Raw genomic sequence first — 12198 nt, forward strand, 5'->3', positions numbered from 1 at the left:
TGAAAACATAAAAGTTATATATTTTTGCAATCTATGGAGTAGGATAATCAATCTGATATCAGTAAAATTTCCAAAGTTATTATTGTTAACTTTTAACCGAGTTTCAAAAACTGAAAATATTTCAATTTTCTCATAATTAAGCATTTTGTTTTTTAATCTCAATCTTTAAGGAATGCATTAGCTTTGATGAAATAAAACCCAATAATGTGCTAAGTATCATAAAAGAAATACCTTACTTTTGAAGTTGTATTTTAACTCATTTGTCTTCAAAATCAGTTTTAAACTTAGTGACATTTTGTAAAATGGTGATTTTCCCCTTCACGTAAACACAAAAATTCAAATGAGGGAAAATTCAGACAACTTTAAAATTTTTCAAGAATATAGAGCTGTGTTTCTACTATTTGCTTGAAGAAACTCGAAATTGGTTTTTGATTTCCAAACGTAAAAAAAATTCAGAAAAAACACATTTTCTTTCTGTTTTATGGGTCAATCCATACAGGTTCGACGGATCGTTGTGCTCGACCATTTTTAATTTTTTTGAAATTCATATCCCTAAAAGCTGCATATGAAAGATGTTTAAAACAACTTTTATTTTTTCTCTCAACTGAACCTTTGATTTTTTAGAGGTCATCAAAAGTGATTTTCGTAGTAAAAAATGGGACTTTTAGACCTTAGCATTTTGGCCAAAATCTATTTGAATTACATTTATGACAGTTAATTTAATGCTTTGATGTTAAAGTGCATAAGTTGATAGCCTTACATGCTGAGTTACGTAGCTGTAAGTTATTAATTAAAATAATGGCAACAGGTTAAAGTTCAAGGCCAAATGTAAAAATTTTACTCATTTCAAAGAGGAATTACTCAAGTAGGGGACGGAAACACAAAATGAAATACTCACTGGAACCATGCTAAAAAGAATATGTAACTGTTGCTGTGTGTTTGTGTACCCTTTATAGATTGTAGCCCCTCAAAAATCGGAAAAATGACAAAAATGACATTTTTAGACCCTTATAAACCAAAAGGGGATTGAATTAAAAATAAAATTTCCTGGCCAATTGAATGTGCCATTCAAGTACTATATATGTTATACATATTGTTTTTTGTATTTGGTTTGTAAAAAAGATACAGGTCTTTGAAATTAAGCAATTTTGCTAGTCAATTCACACACTAAAACAGAAATAAAAAGTGTGAGCACCTTCTCAAATTACGTATATTGTGCCCTATATAATACATTATACTGAAAAAACATATTGTAATTTTCAAAATAATTATTTTAATTTGATAACTTAGAAATATTTGGACATGAATGAGTAGTTTATACTGTATGGAACCTGTATGGATTGACCCTTATGTGAAATTACGAGAATTCAAAGAACTAGATAAACGACTAAATGATACAAAAACAAGTAAAACTGACATTTATTTCAATTTAAAAAAAATGTACATTTCAGCATGTACTTCATAAACATGCTTTTGAGAAAATGAAACACGAAAAAAATGATTAGTTTTGCTAAACTTACAAAATAAAAAGAAGTAACTAATGAAATTTTACCTTAGTTCAAGTTACTCTAGTAACAAAAATACACTGATACCAATGATTAAAATTTAGTAGCATCTAAAAGACACTTCATTATATTATGTAAAAAAAAATTGAGTAAATTTAGAGCGTTCCCTCATCGTCAAAAAAAACATCTGAAATAGAGGAAAAAATTAATTTTTTGGAAATTTTCAATTTTTTTAAGTACAATTTTGTTATCACATCAAGAAATTCATAAACAGAAACTAAATTAGAGCAGTTAGTTACTTATAGATAGTTTTTTTTCAATCTGAATCATTTTTACTGTTATTTTTTCTTTAAAAGAGCTAGAAGAGTGATTTAAAATCTGAAGTAAATTGGCAAAATTTCAATCTTTGTTAATATCTCAGATTCAAAAAAAGATCCGAATAAATTTTACTTTGCTCTTTCTCAATAGATATTTGCTTATAGAATGCGGAAATATTTATTTTTTAAGTGTACGTTTATAATTTGTGGAGCTATTGAGTCACAGACTGGCAGCAATGAACTCTGAAAATTTAGGCTTAGCGTAAGCATCAACTTCTAATTTCAATAACAAAGCAACAAACAGTTTTTAAACTTCATACTTAGCATTTCCTCATAGATATGCGTGGTTTACCTAAATAAAAATTTTCATTGAAATCTGTGACATGTCAGCCACAGCTGATTTGCTCATTTCGCATGGAATGACCCGTGAGTTAAATTTTTGGATATTTGTAGTTAAAGTAGAGCTTTGATTCATTATTTTTATGGGCAGGGTTTTTAATTATTACCTTCCACCTGTGTCTAGTATCATTGCTGTACATCTTTTCTAAACTGTTGAGTTTTTTTAATAAAGATACTTTTAAAAATTTCAATTTTATATTACTTAGGATCCAGCCTCTCCCGGTCGAAGCCATGCAATTCGAATACGAATGCTGCCCCCCGGCACAATTACTTATTCACCTGCAGCCGTCAATGGCTCAAACAAATTGGATGATGATGTTCTCGATGATTTTAGTTTTATCGGCGTCGTCGAGAGAGAACCTTCTTCACGATGGAACATGGACAGTCCTCACAAAGACAAAAAATCATCCCAAGAAAATAGTGGCAACAACAGTGATGAAGGTATAATTTCATTCAACAGAAATGGTGTGAAGGAGAAGGCATTTTATTCAATTCAAGACTGTGAGCTTCGTTCCACACCTAGGACTGGTGATAAGGTACATGTTATGTCTGAATTAATTCACATGAGAATCAGACCACGGGACGAAACCTGTATCGTGTCAAGTCATTTACTGTATCTTGTAACTACGTGAATTTTTGCATTTGCCATTGTTTAAGTGTCCAAGTACAAGAAAATCGGACGTTCCCACCCCCAAACTTACACATTTTTTTGCAAACAAAAAACGAATATCGTCAAAACCCATTGATTTGATTAATAACGAATTCTCTCAACAGATGGCTCTGAGCATATTGCATTATTGGATAAAAATAGTAGTTTACTTGGGATTTAAATAAAGAGCAAGGATATTTTATTTATTTTTACTCTTATAATAAAATTTTTACTCTTATTTAAAAAAAATGTCTATGAAATCTGACTAAAAATGTGTTTATATCTTGTTAATTTTTGATCAATAGAGTAGTTTTTTTTTTCCAAACAGTATGGCGGCACCTAAGGAAGCAATGTGTTCACTATTAATAATAGAAACAAGAAACTTAATTTTGCTTTCAGCAAAAGTTTTGTTAAAGGGATGTAAAGATCGGTGGCTTGAATTAGAACAGTGGTTCCCAACCTGTGAGTCTCAAATTTTTTAAATATTTAAATATTTTGTAGTCTATCGCACAACTTAAAAAAAAAAAAAAAATAGAGAAGCTAGTAGTTTGATACAGAAAGAAAAAAAAGAGCTTGTAGCGATTTTTGGAAACAACTTTTAAACTAATTTTAAAAGAAAAACATTTCATCAGCAGCACAAGAAAAGGGATGGTGAACAGAACCATGCCCCTAGCTAGAAGTTCAAAATTAATTTAGATCCTACAAAATATAAGTTCCTATGAAATTAATTCCAATATAGAAAATTAATGCTTTTCTCCTCTGTTTAAAAGATGTTTTCCTCATCTAATCAATTTTATGTTATATGTATGGCAATGTAAAATTTAAATGAAATTATTACTGCTTCTATTTATAATTTTGAAATAGCCAAATTGTAAAAGTTTAAATCTTTCAACTTTTTAATCTTTTCTTACAGCAAATATTCGTAAAGATGGTTTTTTTGAAAAAAGAAAGGCAGAAATGAGAGAGATAATTCTAAGTAATATGCTGTGTTCAAATGAGCTTTCAAACGTTGTGTGTGTGTGCGTTTTTAAATTTATTTTTGAAGTAGCGACTACATTTAAAAAATAGCTTGTAGTCACTTCATTGAAAAAAATAATTGTGGTTGTAGTTAACTACATTTGTAATAAATTAGTTGTAGTTGTACTTCGCTAAAAAAATTTAGTTTTTCCAGCAACAGGTTGTAACGTTATTTCTGTTTTAAAATTTGGACTCGGTTCTTAGCCTATTAAATAAAAAAAAGCATTTCTATTCTCCTTTGTAGCAATCAGGCCCAAGACTAGGATTTCTCATAAAATTCTAAGGAATTAGTTCTAAAGAATTTTCCATCCCTGGTGACAAGACCAAAAACTAAAAATTGTAATTAAAAAAATTAATAAACGTAGATTAATAAATGAAACAAAAATAAATTTTAAAAAATATTTGATGAAACTTATTAAGTAATTTATTGACGACGAAAAAATGCTCTAATTTTTCTGACTTCTTTTAACAAAGCTCTTTATTTTCCACACAATTTTACATTTCGGGAAAAATGAACAAATATCGTTTTGTACCTTGTATTAATTTTTATTTAATAAAAATCTCAGTCCATGAATTAAATAGGAATTTCTTAAAAATGAAATCTTATACCAAAAGAATACTGTCAAGTCTGTCATTTCCAATTTTCAAGGGCATGTTAAAGAAAAAATACAAAACACAAATTTATGGAGAAATCGCAAAAATCATTCCCACTTAAATGTGAACACATTTTTTTCAAAAGCAGATATAACGGGCTATTATCCTCTCCTTACTCCTTTTAAGTGACAAGCCTAAATACTTTTCTTTTTTATTCTTGCTAAATTTTACGCAAGACAAGATTCATCCAAAATCTCCTTTCACAAAAGTATTAAGACGTTAAACTTTACAGATCAATCTGGTCTTCAACAAGTTTTTCATCATTGAACTTCTCCAGCTTAATTCTTTTTATCTGAGAAGGGATAAGATATAATGCAGAAATATACACTCTAACTCCAATTTTAATTACTTTTAATTAAAAAGTTGTCATTGAGTTCTTTTTTCTCAAAGTTCGTCGTATTTTTATGTGTTACTTTTTGTAACTTAATATATATATCTTTTATGATTCGTCAAAACAACATGTGTAGGTTGAGTCATAAAATTAATATTTCATTGTAAAACCTTTTAAAGTGCCGAAAATATTTTATAAAATGTATATTAGAGTAGCCATCTCTTTATGACTTTTACAATCATTATGTTACTCACATTATTACCACACAGTGGCATTGCATCTGTACATGCCAAAAAATATGCTGAAGTGAGTATTTCGTTCATGGAAAAAGACTTTGTATTTGAAACAAATGTTCCTAAAAAAGAGACAAACTATTTAATTTTTTTTTTTTGTGTGTGTGTGTGTGTTTTGGCGGTAGTAAAAGCAAGATTAAATGCAAGGAGGAAAGTGAGAATGAGCAATATTCAAGTGACTCATGCCAATGACTTAAATTAGCTGCAAATTTAAAATTATTTATGATTGATATTAATACTAGACATTCAGGTATCAGTATGGTCGCTGGGTAATTTAAAAATTTTTATCTTTTACTTCAAATTTACTGTTTTACTTTTACATTTAATTTTTATGATCATGGTATATTTGGTGGCAAAATGGTTATTAAGATTTTAGGGCATCCACGAATTCAATTACTAGAAGTCTCTCACTGTTTGACAAAATTTGTAATTAACTGCCTAAAAATTTCAAGGGGGCATTTTTTGCACTTTTAAATTTTAAAGTCTTGCATTTATCGAAACAATGTATATATTTTAATGTTAAGATTTAAAACGAGAAAATGTATAAATAAAAGAAAAATGAGAAACTCTGAAAAACTGCCAGAAATATGCAAAAAAAAAAAAAAAAAAAAACTCTAGTTTTATTTTGACTTGATAATATCAAATGAGCATCAAACGGATGTATTTACAAGTTTTAACAAATTCCTGAATGTGGTAAACAAAACTTGATTTCTAGGCATCTTTCTGCGGTCTAAATGTAAAACATATCAAACGTTTATAAATTTATATTCTGACGTTCCGAAAGTTAATATTTCCCGAAAATAGAAATAAAGAAAGAAAAAAAATATTTTTTTTGCAAGTGCAGATTTAACTTGACTACCCCAGCGATTCAACATTTATTTTTCTTGTGGTTGGCCTATTTCTAATTTTATTTGGTATAAACCTCTCTAACTTGCTACACTAATCTAAGAGCCCCAATAAGTCGACTTCTACATGTTAATTTTATTCCACTTTTTGCTATTAATCAGTATCCTTTTACATTGATCATTTCTGATAATAAATTTTATGTTTTGGTTTCTTGGTCAGCAAATCACTTATGTGAAGGAAAGAGAAAGAAAATCATATTTAAAAAAATGTTCTTCGAAAAACGAAAACTAATGTAACTTAAATTCCATTCAATTGCAAATCAATTTGAACTTGTTTATTATTAAAATTTAAAATACATGTATTGTTTTAGTGAATTTAAGAAAACTATGTCATTGTTAAGAGTTTGAATTTAAGAGCTTTACAGAGTTTGGAGGAGTCTGCTTCCAATTTATCTTTTGTAGCTTACCATTATGCGACAGATGACCTGTTCACAGAGCATATGATTTAACTCTGAAAAATGTTTTAAAAGTTTTGGGTCTGGATTATTAAATCCTATTTCATGCAGTCTCAATACTTTTTTGAATCCCATCTCCCCCTTATTACATGAAATAAGGTACTATTTTTAAAAAAGTCGTCATTTGTTACGAAAGAAATGTAAAAAAATATTTTTACTTTAATTAAAAAATTCAATATGTCTAGCAAAACTACATACTAAATCATTATAATATTCATTAATAAGGCCAGGGGTGCCCACAGGGGGGGATTATGGCGCAAGTTGCGCCATCAAAATTTTTGGGGGGGATTTTTTTCCAGAAGGTTTTTTTTTCTTTAGAAAATGAATTTTTGAACTTTGGAATGAAAAAATATTTTAACACATTCAGCAAGAAATAGATGCATCAATAATACTTTTTTCACGTACTCTTCAGGGCCATCGCCGTAGCACCACCCCTCCCCCCCCCCCATTTTTTCAGAAGTGGGGCCGCAAATTTCATTTTAGCAATGCAACTATCGAAGAAAAAGGAAAACTCTTCGTTGTTTTTTAAAATTAAAATAGTTATTATAAATGAACAATCGAAATAATAGTGACAAAAAGTATTTTTGTAAAATTTGAATAGAAAATGTAATCTTAAAATACAGTTTAGGAACATCCATGATTCTCTTTTATTAAGAGTATCTAAGTAAGGACCGCGGAAATGTAAGCTTCAAAAACTTTTACTAACGCAAAAAAAAAAAAAAGTATTCTGTGCAGTACACTTGACTACGCCGCAGAGTGGGTATGTCTGTCTAGTCGGAAAGTATGGGCTCGACTCAAATTAAAGTATTGTACATAGAGTAAAATTAGCATAATGGGAGGGAGGACCGGCGACAAAACTAACATGGTGCACGCCTTGTCTCTCGGCGGCCCTGGTTATACAAAACCATGCTTCATTTAGTTCTTCAGTTTAAAGAGAGAGACAGAGGGAAAAAAACCATAAATAGGGCAGCCCATAGGATAGGGGTTGCCGAAACGTTCCCATATGGTTTTTTTTTTTGAAGAAAAATGTTGTCCTGAAAATAATTGCTAAGTGGAGAAAAATGTATAGGTCGCCGAAATAAATTTGAAATAAAGAGAGAGATAGAAACAGTTAAATGCAAAGAGAGATTCAAGGTATTGTAATGAATACTCACACCAAAAATTCTAATGTTTGAATGTAAAAATCGTAAGTAAATCAAAGCTTGATCAAGAGATGCAGGAGGCACATTTAAAATAAGATGAAGTGGAATAGAGACCTAAGGTATCGCTGAAAATTACCACCTGCGTTCAAAATGTTAAAAGTCCTTTTTCTAAGGCCACAAACGTTTGTATTGCAGGAAAACAAAAATATTAGGCAGGAAATTGAAAACTTTATTATGGAAAATCCAAGCAAATAACCATGTTTAGCAAAGAAAAATTGGAAGAAAATATTACCACAATATGTTTATCAATAATTAAAATTTACAATGAAGATAGGAGGGACGTAGCCAAACTGAAAGGAAAAGTGGGGAACTCCAAACCCTTCTTTTTACATCTAAAAAGCTGGGCTGGAAGTGAGTTTTTAAAACTTAGGCTTTGAAAAAATCCCGGGAAAACGTTCTCAAACCTCATCTCTTACCATAACGTTATTAAAGATGGCCTACACCTGAGTATTTAAGACTGCAATTTCAAAAAACCGTGAGAGTGCTTGCTCCCAACTTAACCTCCGAGAAACACCCTCTCCATTAATCATTAATCATCATTCAAGGCCGAATAAATTTCGTCTTTTGGGCAGTAATGTTAAAAAAAACTCCCTTAGGTTTCCCAAAACTGTCGTCCTCCAAATATTACCGAAGATCCTCAAAAATTTCATTGTTAAGGTTTCAATTCAGAAAATGTTTCGGAAGAGATCTCCAAAACCTTCTACAGTATTTAAAATCGTCTACGATTGCGTTAGTTGAATTTCAATTTTGAACATTTGACAGGGGAGGACTCCGAATCTCTCCACCCATTAACATTGCCTAAAAATTTTTAAACTGCGGTTTCAACAGATCGAAAATTTTTCGAGAGAATGCCCCCCCCCCCCCTCTCTTCAACATCATCGAAAAATATCTTAAATCTCGCTTTTAGTGCTTCAATCACGAAACATTTCCGATCGCGACCCCTTTCAAAACTCCCCCCTCCCCTTTCATCGATGGTTGGCTTAAATTACGTTTTCGGAGCTTTACTTATAAAAAAACTGGCGGTGCACTAAATTTTAACAAAAAAAAAGTCTACAATCTCGTTTCTAATGCTTCAAAATTTCAAAACATTTCGGAGGGGGGGAGCATCTCTCTTTTCCTTAATATCACCATAGATGGTCTAAAATTGCACTTTTCGAACTACAGTTTTCAAATTTTTCCCGGGAATGAGCCCCCGGACCCCCCTTTACTTGTCACAATCAGAAATAATTCACAATTGGGAATGCGTCATTGAAGTTTACATTTTGAAAAATTATTGAACGATGACCCCGATCTTCCTTCCTTAACATCACCATAGATTGTCTAAAACTGTTTTTGTATTAAGAATCTTAAAAATTCGAAGGGGGCAGCCCCCCCCCCCCCCCGGACTCCCTCTTCTGAACATAAATATAACGTACGATTGTGTTGTGAACTTAAATCTGGAAAAAATATCGGGAGAGGCTATCCTGGACCTCCTCTCCCCTTCCTCCCAAACTTAAAATATGGTCTAAAACTGCGTTTTTTATGTCTTCAATTTCAAAATAATGCAAGAAGATAGCGCTCCGACATCCCCTAATTCTGATTGAATATTATTCTTACGATTAAATTTTTATTGCTAGCACTAAAAGGTCTAGTAATGTGACTGTATCTGCTAAACCAGAAGCTAAATCATCTCTCTCTGCATATTGGAAAATGCGTTGGAAACAAGGGGCCGCCAAAATCATAAACCCCCTCCAGTTTTTTTGACTTAGCGACGGCTCTGGTACTCTTTCCAAAATTTAATGACCGTGTCTCTTTTTCAATGAGGGGAACATCACAGACGATATGGAATTGGTGTCCGTTTCAAAACTGAATCAGACAATTTGATTTCTTTTCAGTTTTTCATAGATTTTCTGGAAGAAGCACAATTTTGCATGATGAATACGTGTGACAGTGATGAGAGGGATAATGGTCTAAAATGTTTTATTTTTTGTAATAATTCTAACCAGTATGCTCTAGTCTTTCATTGATTCATTTAACAATTTTTATGAACTAGTTTTGAAGTTTGCGGAAAACACATTTTTTCTCCCTCCAATCGACAATTAATATATTTTCTTCATTAACTAGCTTAAGCTTATGAAGAATTTTTCATACACACATTTCACTTTTATCTTCTCTACCATTTTTAAACTGACTGTTTCAATTTATCATTAGAAGGCTTTTATTAAAACTTTCAGTGATGTTGGTTTTTGTTGATAGAAGTAGAACAGTCTGTTCCTAAGGTGTTTAAATTATTTTTTGTAAATCATATTTACTTTCTTCTATATCTAATACGTGTAGAAGGATATTGGATTCGTTAAAACTCTCGAGCTCCGGTTTTCGATGTGTGCTCAATAGCTGAATCCATTTTTGAGGATTTCCGAAAAATATCTGTCACACTGTGTGTGATCCATCTTTTTTGTCTATGCGACTTCAATTTTGGAAAACTGTAACAGCCCTTACTGTAATACCAGAATAACACCCTCTTTATCATCAGTCATCTAAAACTGAGTTTTTAGTACTGCAATTTTGAAAAATTTATAGGAGAGAGCCCCTGATTCCCCCCTCTTTCTTTAACACGATCACACTAGCCTAGAAATGCGTTTTTGGAGTATCAATTTCAAAAAATTGGCGGGGGAATGGCACCGAAATGCACTTTTCACTACCATTATAAAGATCTATCAAAACTGCGTTTTTAAAGCTACAAGTTCGAAAATTTAAGTGGAGCACCCCTCTCCCGACCCCCCTCCCTCACTCTCATCAACATTATTGAAAAATCGTCTTAAAATTGGTTTTCAGGGCTTCAATTTCGAGAAAATTTCGGCAGAGCTTCCGAAAACTTTTTTTTTCCTTAACATCACAAAGGTCGGCTATGATTGCGATTTTAGAGCTTCAATTTCAGAAAACCGCTTTCCTCCCAACCATAGATAGCGTTTTTAAAACTTTTAATTTTAAAAATTTCCCTGGAGCAAGCCCTAGGTTATCTTTTTTCCTTAACATTACCACAGATAGTATAAAACTGCATTCTTAGAACTAAAACTTGAAAACAAAGGAGAGCCCTCCTCAACACAACGTTGACTATCTACAGTTGCGCTTTTAAAGTTTCAATATTGGAAAATTACTGGGAAGGGAACATCAAACCATGTATCCCCCTAACATCACCAGAGATCGTCTAAAACTGTAGTTTTAAAACTACAATTTCGAAAATTTTCCGGACCCCCTATCAAACTGGCAATAAATTTCCGTTTCAAGATTCATATTGTATACATCTAGTAATGACTCCATACCAAGCCAGAAAGTTGAATCCACTCTCCCTGTAACTATTCATACGTTTAAAACAAGAAAAAAAGGTGTTGCGAAATTCAGGGGTACCTAAAATTTGTTTACACAAGGACTACATTGTAAAATTTGGGAAGGCAAGCAAGATGGGTCACACAATCCAACAATATTTCAGTTTGTTAGCGCTCCCCCCCCCCCCTTGAATTTGACTAGAAATTACACACTCTAAAAACTTATGTGTCACCCCATTCGAAAGCGGGAAAATTTGGGGAGGGGGGGGGGGAATTTGCGCCATTGAGCTTGGGGGGGATGGGCACCCCTGAATAAGGCAAATAGTAGCATCTCATTACAAGTAGTCTATTGGTAAGAAATTTTTTATTTTAAAACCTCGCCCCCTTCCACACACAAGTTTTTAAAAAATTACAAAAAAAAAAAGAGAGGAGGAATATACGCAAAAGTGAATTACTTAACAGCTTTTAAATTCATGTAGAGTTCTTATGTTGAATTAACTGATGTGTACTTAAGAGAAACAATATTGATTTTTCATCGCATGAAACAGTGATGTAAGATCAAAGAGTTGAGCAAAGAAAAAAGGTGTTTCACCAATTTAGTTTATTTTGTCAGCTTATTTTGTTGTTCTCATATATGTGATAATGCTTTTATTGTACAACTGTTTTTTTTGCCTTGTACCATATATTTCGAAATGAAATATTGCTAACATTAATGTTTTGAACCTTCAGGTGGAGTTTATAATTAACCAAAAAGAAGAAAAAGTGTATGCTTCACACATAAAAGTTTTAACCAAAATTCGTAATGGCTTTCGTTACTCACATCGAGGATTTATTGCTGCTTTAAAAGACACATTTGGTTTTATTGAAACTGAAGAACATGAAAAAGAAGTTTTTTTTTCATTACAGGTAATGTATTAAAGTATCTTAACTTTTTTTTTTTTTTTTTGAGCAATCACGATTGCTTATTGCTTTCATTTGACTGTTTTTGGCGTGCTATCGTTTTTCCCACCGGCGCGGCACCACCCTCTGCCAGCACCACCCGTCGCGTCGGCCGGCCTCACGATGCTGCTCCTCTAGCGAAAACCGTCTCCAGGTTGCGTCCATATCCTACACACACGCATACATACATGCACCAACACACGCGCACACACACACATGCACAAACA

General features: G+C 32.1%; 1 protein-coding gene across 1 annotated transcript in view; it reads left to right on the forward strand.

Moving 5' to 3' along the window:
* LOC129228243 (cold shock domain-containing protein E1-like) overlaps window positions 1–12198 on the forward strand; it is a 43634-nt gene that overhangs the window by 22958 nt on the left and 8478 nt on the right. Inside the window, 3 exon segments of the mRNA XM_054862910.1 lie at window positions 2428–2757; window positions 11762–11923; window positions 11925–11938. Coding sequence (XP_054718885.1) covers window positions 2428–2757; window positions 11762–11923; window positions 11925–11938 — 506 coding nt within the window.

Source organism: Uloborus diversus, chromosome 8 (genome assembly GCF_026930045.1).
Source record: "Uloborus diversus isolate 005 chromosome 8, Udiv.v.3.1, whole genome shotgun sequence".
NCBI classification, from domain to species: Eukaryota; Metazoa; Arthropoda; class Arachnida; order Araneae; family Uloboridae; genus Uloborus; species Uloborus diversus.